Source organism: Camelus bactrianus, chromosome 1 (assembly GCF_048773025.1).
Source record: "Camelus bactrianus isolate YW-2024 breed Bactrian camel chromosome 1, ASM4877302v1, whole genome shotgun sequence".
Classification (NCBI taxonomy): domain Eukaryota; kingdom Metazoa; phylum Chordata; class Mammalia; order Artiodactyla; family Camelidae; genus Camelus; species Camelus bactrianus.
In genome coordinates, this window is record NC_133539.1 from 915,354 (window position 1) to 933,712 (window position 18,359).

The following is an 18,359-nucleotide window of genomic DNA, read 5'->3' on the forward strand; positions in this document are numbered from 1 at the left end:
AGCGGAGACCAGCCCCTGCTCCGGCGGTCTCCCTCCCGACACCTGCCCCCAGGTCTGGAGGTGCAGCTGGGATGCAAACTCGGCCGCCCACGCCCACCCGGCAGCCAGAAAGGAGGTGGTGCCCTCGGCAGCCTCGCGTGTCCTTTCACACTGACGCACATGTGTGTGCACTATGGGGAAACCCAGGCCTACTCACCGGGGGTCCTCGAAAGCCAGGCTCACCCTGAACAGAAAACCAGAGAACCCATTAGGTCACTGAAGGCTATCCCGCACCGGGCAGCCCCCAAGGGGTCCCTGGGTCCATCTGGATGCCCCCAGTGGTGCCCAAGGCACTGCCTGAACCCAGGGAGGGAGGGCCACAGCACAGGAAGAAGGCTCTGGGTTGGGGCACGTGTCCTGGGCACCTGCACGGGGCACACGCTGGGGGCCCTGAAGCCTGGGGGGCCGCTCCTCAGGGCCCGGGCTGGGGTGTGTGGGCCCCGACCTCAGACATGATGCCAGGTAGGGCTGGCAGAGTTCTCTACACTTGGGGCCCCACACAGGCCTGCCCCCCAACAATCCTAGAGGGCTTTGGGGCCCCCTGCAGGCCTGCCCCCCACAGCCACCCGATCCCAAGTCCAGCTCCTCTGCCTGCCTGAGGGGTCATCTGCTGGGGTCGGGGGTCCCAGAGCACAGCCCCCCAGGAACCCATTCCCAACCCCACCATGCTTGGCTCCCTCCTGAGGTAGGAAGGTTGACACGCCCACCCCCAGAGGCCGAGGGCCAGCCGGACACCACGGGGTAGTGGGGGAGCTCCCAAAAGGTAAGGCCCAGGCCCAGGAACAGCCCAGAGCCGCGGCTCCCGAGAACCCCCAGCTTCTCCGCAGGGCAGGCTCCGCCGACAGGGGCAGAGGACCACCACACGGGGCTGGTCAGGCTGAGGCCAATGTGAGCGGGCCAGCTCTGGGGCCCTGAGGACCCTCCCAACAGGGTGGTGGGAGAGGACAGACAGGGACAGGCGAGGGCCCAGGCTGCAGAAGGTTCCGGAGCTGAGCTCAGCTGAGGTTCTCATGCACGGGCGGGAGCTGGCCCCTCTCGGGAGGACAGACACCTCCGTGCTGTTTCCAGGGCCCCCAAAACTGTTGCCCTGCCCTGGACAATGGCACAAGCTCGGCCCAGACGCCCCCTCACCTTGGCTCCCTTCTGGGCCAGGGACGTTGCTCTCCCGTCGGGGCTGAAGACCATGCCCGGCTCACCCTTCTCACCCTGAAACCGGGCAGCGCGGGTCGGGGGGGTCAGCTCTGGAAAGAGCGGGTCCTCCCACCCCTGCAGTAACCCATGAACTCAGGGCACCGATGCCCCAGAACTGGAGCCGTGAGCAGGGCCCCCCGGGTCAGTGGAATGACCAGAGGAGAATCCACCACAGGCCCCAGGCCCCTCCCCCACAGCAGTCACCCGGCGGCCCCTCTGGGCAGCAGAGCGGCTGCCCCTAAGCAGACGTGCCCAGCCCCTCACCTTGGGCCCCGGGGGGCCCTGCTGGCCTCTGGAGCCCAGGTCTCCCTTTGGCCCGGCAGGTCCCTGCAGAGAGACGGGTGGGGCTGTGGGCTCTGCACAGCCCTCAGAGGGCTACCTGGAACGCGTCTGCCTGGTCCCGGCCAGCTCGGGCAGAGAAGGGTCAGTGACCCCCACCCCTGCCTCAGACATGTGCCCCAGAATCCTTGCTATGTTGGGGGGTGGGTCTCTGCTCCGGAGTCATGAGGTTCCTCAGTCTGAGAAGCAGACCCTGCTCCCGGCGAGGGTGGGGTGGGGCTGGAGGTACTTACGGGAAAGCCTGCAAACCCCGTGCGGCCCTGGGGGAGAGAGCGACAGCGACAGCAACAGTCAGGCCTGGCCGGGGGAGGCCGCCCAGCGCGCCCAGCGCCGCCCAGGGACGCTCATACCTCGGGGCCCGGCACACTCGCCACCGCCCTCTGTCCGCCAGTCGGCAGAGGCACACAGCCACAGACAAGAAGGAAAGGAGACCACGTTACAGTTAGAACTCAACTCCCTGTACGTCACCCACACACAACACAGAAGCCAGACATTAAATGTGAAAGTCACTTTTGCCATCAACAGCCTTTTTGACTTTGGCCTCAGGGTCCCTCGGATGAGAAGTGGACCCACCCCTGGGGGTCTGCCTCCCACACCACAGAACTAGCCTGCGACCCTGGGACCAGGGAGCCAGTCCAGTGTCCCCACCTCGCCATGCTGAGCATGGGGGCCGGAGGGGACACATCACATCCGGAGCAGGGTGACACGCAGACAAACAGCATGACCCAAGGGCAGCTCAGGAAGGCCTGGCTTCGACAGCCAAGAAACCCCACAGAACCAGCAGATTGGGGCCCCGGTGTCTCTGGGGGTTGCCCCACGGGGGGCGGCTGGTGGCCCTGACTGCAGCCAGTGCTGGGGGTCCAGGCTGAGCGAGTGCCCACCCTGCAGCGTCCTTACATCCTGCTCCGACACGTAGACGACAGGCCCAGGGGGCCCGGGGGGGCCGGGGAGGCCTGGCTGTCCCACTCCATCCTTCCCTGGGTCGCCCTGGAAGAGAAAGCGTTTTCCGTGGGGGATGTGCTGTCACGGCATTTCTGGCCGGGACCCCAGAGCCCACCCAGGAGTTGGACAGAGCTCCTGGTACCCACAGGGTGTGAGGAGGCTCCTGGGGGCTGAGCACAGTGGCCCCAGAGCGCCCCCTCACCCCAAGCAGGGCAGGCTCTGAGTTGGGACCCCCCACTCCCAGTCTCTGAGGCCACGTGAGTGGGTGTGGGGGGTAGGGCAGCACCCTACGTGCCACCACGCACCTGCTGCCCCATCTGCGGGCCCCCAGGCCCCCAAACTCACTTTCTCTCCCTGGGTCCCTTTTTCTCCTTTGGGTCCCTGTGGAGACAGGAAGGAAATAGTTCGTCAAACACAGAACACGGCCCTCCCCCCATCCCAGCGGCTCCAGGTCCCCGGGACTGGCCCTCAGTGAACATGTGGAGTTCTTCCTTCACTGACCAAGTGGGACCTAGGGTGGGGGTGGGAGCCATGCAGAAGACCCCTCTGGCAGCCTGGACCCCGACTCCTGTCCCATGGAGCTGGGCTTGCTGGAGCTTGTGGGGCACAGAGACCCAGTCGGGGGGCCCTGAGAGGACACAGCGTGCCAGCTCTCATCCAGGCGTGGTGACTTCGGGGGTGTCGCCCCCAGCAGCCCCTGGTGGTCACTCACCTGGGCTCCAGCCGCGCCCTCTCTGCCAGAGAGGCCGGGAGCTCCGTCTGCTCCGACTTCTCCCTGCAACAGACACGAGGGGAGCACGCGTATCAGCCTCGGCCCAGGGAGCCACGGCTCAGGGAGCCACGGCCCAGGGAGCCGGCCAGGCGGGGTTTCTGCTGGCCTCCTCAGCAGCACCGTGGGGGCGGGGGAGAGGGTGGGGGTCAGGGGGCGCCACTGCGGAGCTGCACGGGGAGGAAAAGTGTCCCGTGGGAAAACCTGGGGACCTCCAGAGGGGACGGGGGACAATAGGAGAAGACAATGGTCCTGACATAGACTCATCTCTGTTTACTGTGGGCCCAAGCGAACGGAGCCAAGGGGGCCACAGCCCAGCCAAGCCCACCTCCCTCAGCCTGGGGCCCCTCCCCACCCCCCAGACCAGGGCTGCCAACATCTGCCCATTTTCTGAACAGACAAAGTGTTCTTACCTTGGTCCCTGGTGGCCCTGTGGCTCCAGGATCCCCCTAGAGTGGACAAAGGGCTCTGTGGGGCCACAAGTGCTGCCCACCCCTAGGCGGTGCCCACTCCTCCTCCGGGTAACCACGCAGGAGGCCCCACACCACAGCTCCCACTCAGAGCTGGGGGCCCCGGACCCAGAGGACATAAGCTGCCGGGGGTGGGGATGCTGTCCTTCAGGGATGGGGTGGGAGCAGAGCCGCCAGGGAGCTGGAGGGCCCAGCAGGCAGCCAAGAGGAGCGACCAGACCCTTCTGCAGGGCCATCCACTGCCCCAGCTGGGGCACCCTCCCTAGACCCCTCACTCTCCCCAGGTCGGCACACACCTCAGATGTGTGGAGCCAGGGATCTCCATTCATGCGGTTAGAAAGATGGGGTGGCCACCCCCCCCAAACCAAGCTCTGGGAACTATTTAGACTTTCCCGTATTTTGCAAATTTCCCACGAGGGGCTCAGGGCCACCGGGAGGCAGCTCCTGGCCGGGACAGGGTGCAGCAGCGGGCACGCCCGGGGTTGCTGATCTCTCACTGACCTTGACTCCGGGCAGGCCGGGCGGTCCCTGTGCAGGCAGAGGAGGAGGGCCCACGTCAGTGCCGCCCCTGCCCCGGGGGGCAGCCTTCCCCACAGAAAACAAGGCCCCTAGTGCTCGCAACTCTCAATCGAAAACAGGGAAAAAACGAGTTTGCCAACAGGGGCCTGCACACCCCAAAATCCTACCAGACACCGCCTGGAGCCCCAGAGGCGGCACGCAAACTGGCCGCGTGGGGGCAGGCGTGCTGAGAGTCACCCCGACACAAAGACACTTTCATTTCATTTAGCTAGAAACAAACACATCTGAACACTGAGCGGACAGGAAGCCACCTCTGGCCCCCCCGGGGCGCCGGCTGGTTCACCTCGCACTGACGCCAAGAGTGCCCATCCCCCCAGAGGCCCCAGAGCAGCACGCTGACCGCTCCGGAGGTCCAGGGGCACTGCAGCGGTGTCCTGGGCCCTACAGGAGGGCCCCCTACCCGTCCCCTGCCCCCTGCAGGGGCCCAGCCAGACACTGGCTCCAGGTCCCCCCACATCCCTGCTGGGGCTGTGTCGACCCCCCCGGGCTCCTGAGGGGAGGAGCCCTTTCTCTGTCCTTCCTGGGAGTCCCGCCCCCGGACGCGCCCCGTGCGCTTCCGTCTGGCCTAAGCCCGGTTATTTCGGGATGTCCAGCGCTCAGCTGAACCTGTCCTGACCAGTGTATGCGTCAGCGGCGTGACAAACTGGGATTCCACAGGAACATCCCCACGTTTTTTTAATTAAAATTCTGATCGGGGTGAAACCAGGTAACAACGTGCCCAAATCAGAGCCAAAAAGAAAGCTGCACTGGTTTTCCCAGGAAGGTCCACCTTCAGGGCCCAACCTGCCGCTCATTCAGCTGGACCACCAGCTGCAGTTCCCAAAGGCGGCTCGGGGGGCGGACAGGGCCCGGACGCGGGCTGCTCCTGGCTCCCGCTGCTGGCCAGTCCCAGGGACAACCCGGCCCCAGTACCTGCGGCCCGTCAGCACCTCGGGCTGCCGACCAGAAGGGTCCCCCGGAGCCTTCCATGTCGTCCTGCAGGAGAACCCACAGGGACACTCGGGTCTGTGTCTCTGGAGATGGGAGAGACCCTGCCAAGGCTGCCAGTGGCCCACGGCAGACACCAAGTCGTGCCGAGCAGGGTAGATTCTGGGGGGGGTGGTGGCCACTGCCCAGCAGTGGGGGTCAGTGGGTGCCCAGGGCCCAGGAACAGCAGGTACTCACAAATCCTGCAGCGAGTCCTGGTCCTGGAGGCCCGGGGGGGCCCGGGGGCCCTGGAGGTCCTGCTGGTCCTGGGGCTCCTGCCAGGCCGTGCTCCCCAGGAGCGCCGATGGGGCCAGGGTCTCCCTTACTTCCCTGTGGGTGGGAGAGAATGTCACTGCTCCGGGCTAAACCCCGGGCCCCTGCGCGTTCTTACAGGCACCTCATGTCTGAAAAGCCAGGGGGTGAGCAACACACCAGGAGCCGTGCAAACCCGCAGCAGCTCTTCCTTCCGGCCTCCCAGCTTTATCCACTTCACTGGGGGCGCCCGCAAGACCCAGGGACGGGGGCGGGGGCCCGACACGCCCCTTCTGGGCAGTCAGGGTTCGATGTGCTGGGGGTGGGGGGGCGAGGCCGGGGCCCGGGACCCCGCTACCACGAGGAGGGGCTGGCAACTGAATGTCAGACTGTGACATGGACCCCGGCCTGCGTATCTCATTCAAGAAACTCGAGTGGTCTTTTCCAAGTCGAGTTACCTTCACACCTGAGTCTCTACTTGGGGTCCAGGGTCTCCAACTAGAAGTGGAACCTGGTCTCACCTTTGCTGAATTCCACCCCCACCTATACCTTCTCCCTCACCAGTGTTTCTTGTTTACCCCCAAAGCTCGTACCGCTTGTGAGCACTCGGGTGTGACCACACACCGGAGCTTCTACTCTGCACCTCGCCTCCCCTTCAGGCCCCTCCGGACCTTCAAGCCGTCGTCCTCCCCCGCCTCCCCACGGGGTTTCCCTGGCGGATGGGCCTGGAGCTGCACCACCTCGGGCAGCTTCCCTGGTGACAGCCCCTGTCACTCCCGGAGGGTTCTGGTTAGTGCCCACCGGTCCAGCCCACGGGGGGGTCTGGGTTCCCCAGGGGCCTCAGGGCGGCCGCGATGGGAGGGAGCAGATGCAGCCATGAGGCCCTGCACCGAGGTGGCCTCCGCAGGGCCAGCCCTGAGCGAGCGCGCGAGGGACCCGCTCTGGAGCGCCCCGGGGCGCGGCAGCACCCGACCCCCTCCAGCCCCGGGACCTCTTCACCACGCAGGGTTTGCTGGGCTGCCAGCTTCTGAGAGCATCTGGCCTCGTTTCATCCGCAGATCAAAACAAGAGGACACAGTGTCAGGACAAGCGTGTTGCCAGACGCCGGGGCGACTCCCGGCCGAGCCCCACCACCGGCGCCAAGGGGAGCTTGCTCTCTCGGCCGCCAGCCCCTACCCCCGCGCCCTCGCGAGGCACTCCCACCCGCTGGGCCGTCCCCGCTTAGGGACAGGGCAGCAGCAGGCCACGTGTCTGTACCTTGGGTCCTGGGGCGCCCACCTCGCCCTGCGGGAGGAGAGGAGAGTTACCGCCCGTCAGACGGAGATGCCGACGGCCAGAGAAAAGGAAACAGCGTCTCAGTTCACCCCGACCCACGAGGTCACGTTTCGCCTTATACCAACTCTCCCGCCCAAAAAAGGCTCTGAGTGTCCCCTTTGGCCCTGGCGCACCCCTGGCTGTCCCCCCTCGCCCCCACTTCAGCGGGGGTCGGAGGCCCCTCGAGCTCCGTGGTGCAGAGCAGCGGCTCTGAGCAGAGGCTTCACTCGGAACAGCTGCCTCTGCTGAGCCCCAAACAGCCAGGCCCTCGCGGAGGGACCGCAGGGAAGCGCGGCTCCTGACGGCTAACCGCTGGGAACAGCACCAGCGAGGTCCCGCTTTCACAGGGGCCTTGGCAGCCGGCTCTAAGCAAGCGTGGGAAGCCCCAGGCAGGCTGTCGGGGCCACCGCAGCAGTGCCAGCGGGAGGGCGGTGGCTGCCTGTCGGGGCAGAGCGCTGGCGGCCCTGGGCGGCACCACCCTGCGGGGTTTCTGCCCCCTGGACGCCCGGGGGGGGTGACTTACCAGGTTGCCTTTCTGGCCGGTCTCGCCTGGTTGCCCCTCTTTTCCTGGAGGACCTGGGGGTCCCTGGGGAAGAAAAAAGCAGAGTGGAGGGCCAGATGGAACTCCCCCGCCGAAAAGGATCTGCAGGTCAGCGGATTGCCCGCACGACCACAGGTTTTCTGGACGAGAGCCGGAAGGTCCCCAACAAGGCCCAGCGTCCCCGGCTCCCAGGAGATCCGCCCACGGTGCGCGGTCGAGGACCCTCAGACAGCGCCCTCTTTTCAGTTTAAGTTGCCAATCAAACCGGGAGGATGAGAAGGGCTGCCAGCCCCGAGGGGAGAGGGCGGCCTCACATGATGTTGGGGCCGTGGCCCTCACTAAACAGGTCTGCGGGCCTTCAGCAGGGGGACCCATGTGCCTGCAGAACTTTACGTCCAGAGCACCTCACCGGGTGAAAACCGGGCCACACATGGCTGGTTCCCTGGGCCCCCGTGACAACAGTGAGCACCTGCGGGCCCCGTGAACAGTGAGTCAGCCAAACATGGGCTCTGTGCAGCGGGGCCCACCCCCACCCCACGAGAATCACCCCTGGAGGTGGCCTCTACCAGGTCAGCTGACCACCCAAAGCCAGGGAGGCGAGCGGCCTTGCATCTGGGCACCAGCAGGTCCACAGCCAGAACCACAGGGCTGCCCACTCAGGCCCAGAGATGGGAGTCCCCCATGAGGATGTGGGGGCAGTGGGGAGGACTGGGAAGTGCAGAGGTGGTAAGGGAGGCTTGTGCCCAGACAGGGGAGGGCCCCACGCTCACTGCCCCCCCAAACCTGGGTGAGCCCAGATGCGGACAAGGGCCAGTGAGGGGAGGCAGGCCTTACCGGGGGCCCAGGAGGCCCGGGGGGCCCATCTCGCCCAGGCACTCCAGGAAGGCCTGCGGGTCCGGGGACATCCGAACTGTTCATCCCGAAGCGGCCCGGCTCTCCGGGCAGGCCTGGGACGCCAGGGGGCCCAGGGGGGCCGGGGAAGCCTCGAGGGCCCTGGACACAGAAGAACACAGAACAGTCACTACACGCAGCACAGCCAAAGGATGACCCCCTCCTGCCAGGCCTCGTCCCCCCACGGGGAGCACTGGTGCCCTGGGATGGCGGGCAGCGGCCACAGGCTGAGGGTGACCCCCTGCCGCCCGGCCTCGTCCCCCCACGGGGAGCACTGGTGCCCTGGGACGGCAGGCAGCGGCCACAGGCTGAGGGACACTCACGCGGAGGCTCTCCGGGTCGCCACCAAAGCCGGACCCCTCCATGTCAATGAAGGTCTGAGGGGAAAGCCCAGAGTCCTGTCACCAGGAGCCCAGACCGTCCCCTGCTCAGCCTGCGCCCCTGCACTGCCCCGTGGCCCTCACCACGCAAGACTTTCACAGTGAGAATCAACGAAGTGACCATGGGCTCCCCGGCCAAGAAGAAAACACCAGAGGGAAGGCAGGCAAGGCCCCGGCCCCTCCCCGAAGTCAGAGGCAACTGTCCCAGTCCTGGACATCCCGCCCCGGGAAGGCCAGTGCCGGATCTGAGCACGGCGGGAGGTCCCTCTGCAGGGGACAGCAGGCAGACCCTGTGGTGGAACAGGGAGGGCTCACCAGCTTGTCGTATCTGAAGGAGGGTCCCGGTGGCCCTGGAGGCCCTTGGGGTCCTGGGGGTCCCCTTGGCCCAACCCCAGGATCCCCCTGGAAACAGAAGACCCTGGTCACATCAGGTGCACGACGCCACCTCAGGTCAGCAATGGAGACCGGCACGCGCCCGCCCCACGCCCAGCCAGGTTACTCTCTCACCTTCTCACCCTTGGGGCCCACGTCCCCTGGGGTTCCCGGGAAGCCCTGTGGCCCAGTGTCTCCCTGTAAGACAGAGGCCAGGCAGCTTGGTCAGGAGGAGGCCCCTCCGTCCCCTCCCTGGCTGAGCCACCAACGTGGGGCTCCGTGCCCCCAGAGCAGTGCCGAGCAGACAGGGCTGGGCCCTCCCAAGGCAACTAGGACATCGTGGGGGTCGCAGGTGGGCACCACCGATCTCGGAGACGTGAGGCCCCCCAGCGGGGTGACTACAGTGTCCCACAGACACCCCGCCGGAGGGTGGACGCTCTGCCCATTGCATGTGTGTGCGCGCCCACGTGTGCTGGGGGCACCATGGACTGCAGTGCTCACGCGTACACTGCCCGGGTGAGCGGGCAGAGGCCGCACGGCCTCAAGGACCTCAATGCATTTGAGCCTCCACGCCCCGGGCTCCTGGACCGGAGGCTCCAATGCACCCTGATTCAGCGAGCTTGGTAATCCTGGGTCCCGGACTCCGCGTGCTCACGCGCACACGTGCACACACGTGCGCTCTCACTCTGCCCGGGCCCCCACCACGCTGAGCAAAGCTGCGTCCTCAGGTACGAAGAGGCTGGGGCGAGCCCCGTGTCAACACACAACCCCCCCTCCTGACCTCCCCGCAGGCCCCCCGCCCCCCGCCACTGTTCTCTGCGCTGTTGTTCCCCAAACCTCCGCTGGAACCTTCCTGTGTAATTTTTTTGTTCCTTGGAAATAGCACTTGTCGATCTTTAAAAATCTGAACTGAGTGTTTTACGGTGTGAACTCTCACACTGACGTGCCCGAGACGCCGCCTGCGAGCACCTCTCTCCCACGTGTCGTGCCCCGACCCCCACGTCCATCTCTGTTACAGGCTTTTCTCCAAGAGCCTGGAAGCTACACCTTTTGTCTGTCTCCTTGGCTTCCTGGGAGTCCGAACATCTCAGCACACATGCATAGCTTGGTATTTTTCCATCAACACTTAAACTTCTATTTTCTTAACAAATATCAAGTTGCATTTTCAAAATGGCTTCACTCTGAAATCTCTCAGTGCGGTGAGTGTGAAGACACACGGGGGGTGGGGGCCGGGGCCGGGGCCGGGGGTGTGGGGAGAGCCTGAGGGTCTTGCAGGAATGTCACTTACAACTGAGGCTCTGAAAGAAAAGCAACTTACAGGTCTCCCATCTTCGCCGGGGTCACCCTGAAGGCGGGAGAGAGACCATTAGTGCCCAGCCTGAACATGGAAACGGACCCCCACCCCAGGCCCCTCCGCAAAATGACTCCCCCCCGGAGGGCGGCTACACGCACAGAGCTGGAGCACCTTCCGTCCGGGCGCTGTGGTCTGGGTCTGTGCCCGCTGGCCCTGAGCTGGCTCCGCCTGGACCCCGACCACCCTCCAGCTCTGCCCCGGGAATGGAGCGGCCAGGATCCTGCTGCCCAAGCGCCCACCCCCACTGGACAGAGGGGAGACGGGTACTCACAGGCTCGCCATCCCTTCCAGGGGCGCCATCTTTCCCCGGTGGTCCTGGGGGTCCAGGGGGTCCCTGGGGCCCGGGAACAGGCTGTGCATCAGGGCTCTGCACCACTGGTCCCGCAGGACCCTGGGGACCCGCCGGGCCGGGCAGACCCTGAGCGCCTGGCTCCCCCTTCTGACCCTTCAGGCCTCGCTGGGGACAAAGAGGAGAGGGTTCAGGCTGGCAGGAGCCACACACCTGTCCTGGGCTGGGCATGGGGTGGACAGGCACGGGGACACACGCAGGACATGCAAAGTGGACATGTTCAGCGGACACACGTGGGCACTGGCGGGGGGGCTGCCTGCCGTCCCGCAGACCCGTCTGATCATGGGTTCCCCGTGCTTCAGCCCGGGGGCCTCCCCAGCCCTGGACACCTGGTGGCTGCAGTGCTCATCACGACCCACCACAACCCACCACGCACCGGGTGTGGGAGAGGGCACAAAGGACACTGTGAGCCCCAGGGCTTCAGCGGGGGCCCCAGTGGGCAGGCCCAGGACACCGACCACCCTGGGGTCCCCGTGGTCCTGGGTCACGGGGAGGTGGCCTCACCTCTTCCAGGCTGCCCCCAGGGCTCCACACGCTCCTGTCCCACGCGGTGACGGCGCCTGAGCTGGGGAGGGTCTGAGCTGGGGGAGGCACAGGTGGCCATCAGACCCCAGGGTGGCCTCCGCTCACCGCCCCTGCTCCCAGGGCTGCCCCTGCCCATGGCCCGGTGCTCAGTCCCAGCCGGGCCCAGAGCAGGCGCCCCAGCTCCCTCTGCCTCACACACTCAATCACTCCTCCTCTGGACGAGTCCTCAGACTCGGCTGCTCCCATCACAGCCCTTCTCCCCGAATGCCACATGTCTCCCGAGAGCCAGAGCGTCCGAGAGCCTGACTCGCCTTCGGGAAATGCAGCAGCGTTCTGCGTGGTGACCTAACACACGCAAGTCTCCCGCGGGCCCTGGGGACCTGCCAGGCCCGGCAGACCCCCTGCGGCTCCTCTTGGAGGGGTGACGGTGGGGGTTTCAGGACCCGTCGAGGGTCTGCCCGCGGGCCAAATCCACCCCTGGCCTGAGCTAAGGGTGGTTCCCACAGAGCTGTAAAAGCAACGGAACATGGAGAAGAGCGCCCGCAGTATGGACGCCCGCAGTGTGGACGCCTGGCCCGACACATCGTCCTGCTCGCCTCCCCTCCCCCGCCTGCCGGTTCACACCCGACTGGGTGTGGTGTGGCATCTTCCCCTTCGCGATGGAGTCGAATCTGGGGCTCCCCGAAAGCTTTCCTCCAATAGTGTCAGCTCTGCTGAGTCAATTACAAGCCAGGATTCACGCCACTTTTAAACGTCACGTGCTCCTGGGGGCTCTCTGCCCTCGCTGAGTCCTGGTCCTGCTCTGACAGTGCTGGACGCTGAGCGTGGGGGCTGGACGGGACACGAGGCCCTTAAACCGAATATGGATGGGCCACCCGCGAGGGGCACACCTGTGGCCGCTCCACGGGGGGACACCCACCACTGCCTTCGGCCAGCGCCTGCCCCCGGGCACTGCTCAGTGAGCCAGCCTCCTGTCAGTGCCTCCTGGGTGCCCAGCAGCCCCAACCAACCCCGGCTGCACCCACCGCGGACCCACCATGCATCCCCAGTCGGCCACCAGAGGGCAGCCCTGCCCCGTGCCCGCGTTGGTGGAACCCTCCCAGGCCTAAATGACCGTGATTTAAGGCAAATTTAAAATCCCTGCCCCAAAGAGCATCTAGAACTGCAAACACATCGCTCAGAGAAAGCAAAGACCTAAATGGACAAAAGGAGAGAGGCCCTGTGTTCTGGAGTCAGAAGACAGCGTTGCCGGCCGCCCAAGACCGTCCCCCAAATTTACCTCCAGCATCAGCAACACTCCAGTCAAAACCCCAGCACGCCATCTTGCAAAACCTGACAAACTGAATCTAAAATTCCTGTGAAAACGCGGACATGGAGCACCAGAGCAGGTCTGCAAAGGAAGAGCAGAGCCGGAGGCCTCACAGCGCCCGGTTTCAGGGAGATTACAAAGCCAAGCGATGGGACCCTGAGGAACAGCTGTCAAGACGGTCAGACGCGCCGCAAACAAAGCAGGGTCCGGAGAGGGCCCGCACACGCGCAGTCCTCAGCAAAGGCACGGATGCAACGCAGCAGGCAAAGCATGGCCCTCCCGGCAGACCGGGCCGGAGCCCCTGGGACGTGGACCCAGCGCGGCGTGTGGGGCCACGTCCAGGGTCCAGGCCTGAGAGGAAGCCTCACCCTGTGGGACAGATGTGACACCAGCGTGAGAGCCTCATCTAACTGCACCAAAGCCAAGACCTCGCTCTCCTAGGTCACTGCCCACAAAACGACGAGTCAGCCCACAGACCGAGCGTGGTGCAGGAGGCCTGCCCGCCTCGTCCGACCGGCTCCGCTTAGCTCGACGACCTCCAGGTCTGACACAGCGCTGTCCGTCAAACACACTCTGATGAAACCTCCAAACAAAGGCGAACAAAAAATGACCCCAGACCCGTCAGGCAGCCTCCCAAGGGCCCCAGATGGCCCCTGAACCGGGACCCAGGCCGCAGGGCACAGCGGGGCCGGGGCAGGCGGACCCTGCGGCCCGGGCGGGGGCGTCCCTCACTCAGGATGCTGGGGACCCGGCCGTGCCCTCGAGAAGCGTCAGATACAACAGGCACACGTCCCCGAGCACCGATGGAAGGACACAGGGCACGAACAGCGGGGACCCGGGGACAGCGAGCAACTCTCTCCTGTTCTTTCCTGCTCCTGAGCTGGCCGCACTGACACACATTGTTTCAGTGATTCTAAAAAGCAGTACGTGCTCTTCTCCAAAGTTACAAGAAGTCCGTGCAATCTCCTAAACCTCTGGCGTGAGTGTGGCAGACAGAGCTGTGCAGCTGTCTCCCTAAGCCCCCCGTCCCCTGGCTGCTGGGTCAGATCTAACCCTGGCACTGGTGCGCAGGGGCCTTGGAGAGTCGTTCACAGGTCACACCTGCTGAGGTCAGGACAGGAGAGTGTGTGGAACCCCGTCCTCACATCAGGCCCCCACACAGAAGAGGAGGCGGGAGAGGTGGTAGGGAGATCCGGAGGGTGAGAAGGCCTCCACCTGCCTGGGCTGCTGGGCCGGGAGCTGGGGGTACGGTGGCCTCTCGAACCTGAGAGTGACCCCTGGCTGACAGCAGTGAGGTACCCAGAACCTCTGTCCTACAGCCATGGGGGGCGGGACCCTCCATACACCTGAAGGCCAGGAACCCGATCCTCCCGGAGGGAAGGCAGCCCCAGGCGCCGTGTGGGCCGACCTTCCACTCGCGACAGCGAGGCAACTTTGTGGCCGCCTGTCACACGGCGACAGGCTGTGCGCTAAGGCACGTCCACCTCCACTGCGTCCCGGGCTCCGAGTCCATAGGGGCTTCCTGGCCCCAGACACCGGCCTCCTCGCGGCGGCCCTGGGCAGAGGCATCCCTGCACCTCCTCCCTCAGCACTGGCCTCACGTCCGGGGACTCCGCTGCCCCCAGGCTGGGAAGGGGCGGCACCCTCAGGCCAGTCCCGCCAGCCCCTCGGAGGCAGCAGAAAACACAAGGCAGCGAGGGGTCAGGTGGGAGCAGACCCCGAAGTCCGGCATGAGTGTGACGGGCGGGAGCCCCTCGCCTGACACACAGAGACACGGACACACGCTGGGCACACACTCCGCGCACACGCACACACCGCCGAGGCGCACGGCATCCCCGGAGAAGCTTTACCTCCTAACCAAGACGCCGTGGCTTCCTCCTCGATTTCGTCAGTTCTGGTCTCTTCCTCGCTGCCAACTCCAGCCAAGGGTGGAGAAGTGACCGGGGGAGCCTCGGGGAGCCTGGGTTCCAGGGGCACGCCCTGCAGGACAGAGGGGAGAACAGCTCTGTAGCTCAGTGGCACGGGTGGCCCGTGAGGGCACGTCCTGGTGAGAACGTCAGGTTCAGATGCATCTGATTACAAAGTGAAGTATTCACGTATTTTAAGAAAGGGAAGAAGAAACCATCAGACTGCTCCTTAGACAGAAGAGACCAGCACCTTCCAGAGCTGTGTTCTTCTGAAGGGCTCATGGGGGTGGGGTGTCCTCGCCCCGTGAGCTCCTGAGCTCCGCGCACCTGGAGGAATGGACGAGCCCGCCCCCCACCCGGCCCCTCAGAGACCCTCAGGAACCCTGGCTCCTGCCCGTGGTCTGGACAGTGAGGGGCAGACGGTCATCTCCATCACAGACGCCCACAGACGGAGGGAGCCGCCCGCATTCACCGCACAAGGGAAGCTGTGGCCGCGACACGTGCTTGGTGAGGACCATGACGCGGTGACTTCTGCCCACCCCCGACCTGAGGGGATGAGGCCGGCTCTGCTCTGAAAACTGGCTTCCCTGTCCCCAGAGGCACGTGGAGCCTCGAGGACGTGGGCACAGGTGCACATTCCTCTGTGCAGTGAAGGTGCTTCTGCGACCACTGCTCCCCTTGTGGCACGGGCTCCCTGGCGACACTGCTTGGGAGACAGTGCGGGTCTAGGTGCTCGGAACCAGCATCCCTGTGAGGCCGTCCGAGGGCTCCCAGAGCCGGACACCCAACCTTCCCGCTACAGCCACAGCCCACCGATTCAGCGAAGGTCCCCGGGGCCTTCAGCTGGTCAGCCAGGCCAACACCCCAGAGAAGGAAGCCCGCTCACTGCAGCCTCTGCCAGGTTTTCTGAAGCAGGAGCTGGCCAAGGATGGCTGGCAGGTCAGGGTGCGGAGGCTGGGGGTGTGTGACAGGGACCCCACTTGGCCTCTGACCTCCTCCGTCTGCTAAGAGAGGCCCTGTGTCTGCAGCACCTCACTCCTCGGCATCGCTGGGCACCACCGTCCCCGTGGTTCCCCGCGTCCAGATGTGCTAGTCTGTGCGGAGGCTCCTGGGTGCAATGGTTGAGGACATGCTGGCCACGAGACCCAGGGCAGGGCCGCTGGGGGCACCACTCACTGATGCCGTGCAGGGGGCTGCCAGGCACCAGAGCCAGCACCCCAGCGCTGCTGCCCGGAGAGCTGCTCCGGCCACGGCAGGGCCAGGGAGCCTCTCCTCAGGTGCGTGGAGGCCGCCCACTGTCCGCCCCAGGGCAGCTCAGCACCCGGCCCGTCACGGCCCCTCGACGGCCAAGCCCTGGGAGGAGGCGACATGAGCCGGGTGCTGGGCGGTGGGCGGGGGGGCAACACGGCTGTCCAGCGGGAGGAGGTGCCGTCCCTGTTGTACCCGAGATGCCCGGCCCTGCCTGTGTCCCGGGGGCGTGAGCTGCAGAGCAGGGCAGGCCTCACCTCCTGCCCGTCAGTCCCTTACGGCCCCGCAAGCCAACGAGAGATGCAAACACAGGTCAAGGTCACCCCAGACACCCAAGGAAGGTCCCGACCAGAAACCAGATGGCAAAGAACGTTCCCTCGAGCAGCCGAGAAGGTGCACCCTCGACAGCCTGAGGCCGAGCTCCCAGCTGGCTTCCAGCCGGGGGTTTGTCTTCGTGACACAGGGAGCCCTCAGGAGTCCCACGCGTGTGCGCACACACATGCCCGACCGCGCTCCACGGGCGCCCGGAGGGCGGTCTCGGCCTCCTAGCACTCACCGCCTCCTCCCCGAGACGCTCCCGGGTCCCCTCGAGCCCGCTGCCGAAGTCTCCGGACACCTGCAGGGTTCAGGAGACAAGCCGGTGACCAAAGCCCCTCGCAGGGCCCGGGAGCCCAGGACGGAGGGAGGCCGGGGTCTCGGGGGCCATCAGGAAGGCACGTGCCAATCAGACGGACCAGAGTGGCCCCTTGGAGACCAGTCTGGCTCCTGGCCAGACACACAGGGCCACAGAGCAACGCCTTCCTCTCTTGTCACCCTGTTCCTGGGACGCTGTTCTGGGACACGGCCAGGGAGGAGAGGCCCTGCAGAGGGATGCACCCCTCACGTCCCGCCCGGTCCCTGCACGTGGCTGGACAGCCTCGCTCTGTTCCTAACGCTGTGGTCATGGGGCACTGCTGAGATCTGAGGTCCCCCGGGGACACGGCCTTCCTCCTCCTCACCTGTCCTGCACACCTGAGAGCCGGGGTGTTCCACGCCTTAGGCCCCATGTGACTACACTCAGCACACGTGCCCACGCACACTCACGCACGTGCACACTCACTCACACGTCTGTTACCGACTGTGTCACCCGCTGGCTGTTTGAGGGGTGGTTCTAACTTAACCTTCACTCTGTGTCCCGTGTGTGCTTCTAAGTGGGAAGTTCCAAGCAAGGGAAGCTCTTTCTGACGTTACAAGGTAGATAGAAACCTGACCCCGGGTTACACGGGCCTGGAACGCCTCTTTCAAAGGAGGCCTTTCCAGTCCCATCACCCTGGGGTTCCAGGAAAGGCCCCACCCCCAGCTGTGTCCCCGCCAGGGCAGGGAGCCCTGCTCGACTGCAGCAGGGCCACTCACCCCGTCGTCCGCGTCGTCCCGGTCGTCCCCGTCCTCCGGGCAGTGCAAGGGTCTCACTTGGGGGTCTCCGCGCACCCGCAGCTCTGAGATCAGCCCCTGAACGCAGAGGGAGAGAAAGGTCCCCAGGGGGCCGGGGGCAGGAGGCACAGGGTGCAGGCGGCTGGCAGCCGGGCCCATCTGAGGGCGACTCCAGCAGTGACGTCACTACTCCCTCGTCACCACTGTCAGCGGCACGTGCTCCCAGCCCTGCGCTGGTGCCAGGACCCGGCGCTGCAGGCGTCCGTGGTCTTGTTGCAGGGGAAGGTGTTAGGGGTGTGCGGTGCACCCAGGTAGGACAGTGAGACCAGGGCGGGCGGATGGTGTCCCCGCAGGCCAGGAGGTAGACGCGCTGAGTCGGGGGAGACCAGCCTGTTGTTACACCTGGGCCAGCGCAGACGCTTGTGTCCAGAGCCTAGCCTGCCTGGCAGGTCCCTCTCGTACGCTCATGCCCCGCCAGACGTAGCTCCATCCTGGCCTCCCCCAGGCTCCTTCTAACCCGAAGGACCGCTTTGGGTGGGTGCTGAGAGAGCATCCAGCAGGCACGGGGGCCCCTGGGCCCCGGGTAGACCCCAGGGCCAGAAGCCCGGCTGCAGGTGGGAGAGGCCACCCGGGTCTGGAGCTCCGGTCTGCAGAGGGGCAGTGCCCCCAGCCACGAGGAGGGGATTCGGCCAAGGGCAGTGGCTGCCTTGTTCGACAGGTACGTGTCCTTCCTCCCTGGAACCCTGGGATGCTCCGACCACCACGGAGGGCGTGTGGAGGGTGTGCGTGGGAGAGCACGTAAGTGTGCGTGTGCGCGAGCACACGTGTGGGGAGCTGCAGGCCAGGAGCGGGAGTCCTGCAGTCAAGCCCCCGCCCTCCTGTGTGGGCAGCACCCTCCCCCCCACCGTCCAGGCTCCAGGAGCGCCCCCGCCCACGGGGAGCGCAGGCCACACCAGACTGAAGAACGAGGGTGGCCTCTGGGCTCAGGTGGGTCAGCACTCGCTTCATGCTTGGGATGCAAATTCTCAGCCCACCCAGCTGTACTGAAAGAGGAGCAGGGCGGCCCCAGGTGACAGTTACCAGGCCTGAGAACCCCAGGGAAGTCCCGAGGGGCCAGATACTAAAGTTCTAGAAAGCCACACTCTGAAGCTCCCCTGGGGGCACCTGGTCTGTGGCCGTGACGGGTGGAGGGCACGAGGCTCCTAGCAGGTG

At 65.7% G+C, this 18,359-nt stretch overlaps 1 protein-coding gene across 10 annotated transcripts in view; it reads right to left on the reverse strand.

Moving 5' to 3' along the window:
- COL18A1 (collagen type XVIII alpha 1 chain) overlaps nt 1-18,359 on the reverse strand; it is an 83,916-nt gene that overhangs the window by 12,204 nt on the left and 53,353 nt on the right. For all 10 annotated transcript variants that reach the window (XR_012511141.1, XM_074376355.1, XM_074376308.1 and 7 more), the window contains 24 exons: nt 17,130-17,225; nt 16,294-16,353; nt 14,433-14,562; nt 11,253-11,329; nt 10,671-10,856; nt 10,364-10,390; nt 9,181-9,243; nt 8,989-9,075; nt 8,617-8,670; nt 8,237-8,395; nt 7,385-7,447; nt 6,805-6,831; nt 5,494-5,625; nt 5,242-5,304; nt 4,252-4,278; nt 3,694-3,729; nt 3,224-3,286; nt 2,857-2,892; nt 2,467-2,556; nt 1,920-1,949; nt 1,803-1,829; nt 1,495-1,557; nt 1,171-1,245; nt 197-223 (listed from right to left, as the gene is read on the reverse strand). Coding sequence is in view for 9 of the 10 variants with exons in the window: in XM_074376355.1 (XP_074232456.1) it covers nt 197-223; nt 1,171-1,245; nt 1,495-1,557; nt 1,803-1,829; nt 1,920-1,949; nt 2,467-2,556; nt 2,857-2,892; nt 3,224-3,286; nt 3,694-3,729; nt 4,252-4,278; nt 5,242-5,304; nt 5,494-5,625; nt 6,805-6,831; nt 7,385-7,447; nt 8,237-8,395; nt 8,617-8,670; nt 8,989-9,075; nt 9,181-9,243; nt 10,364-10,390; nt 10,671-10,856; nt 11,253-11,329; nt 14,433-14,562; nt 16,294-16,353; nt 17,130-17,225 (1,698 nt within the window). In the remaining variant the exon portion in view is untranslated. The remainder of the gene's footprint in view (nt 1-196; nt 224-1,170; nt 1,246-1,494; nt 1,558-1,802; nt 1,830-1,919; nt 1,950-2,466; nt 2,557-2,856; nt 2,893-3,223; nt 3,287-3,693; nt 3,730-4,251; nt 4,279-5,241; nt 5,305-5,493; nt 5,626-6,804; nt 6,832-7,384; nt 7,448-8,236; nt 8,396-8,616; nt 8,671-8,988; nt 9,076-9,180; nt 9,244-10,363; nt 10,391-10,670; nt 10,857-11,252; nt 11,330-14,432; nt 14,563-16,293; nt 16,354-17,129; nt 17,226-18,359) is intronic.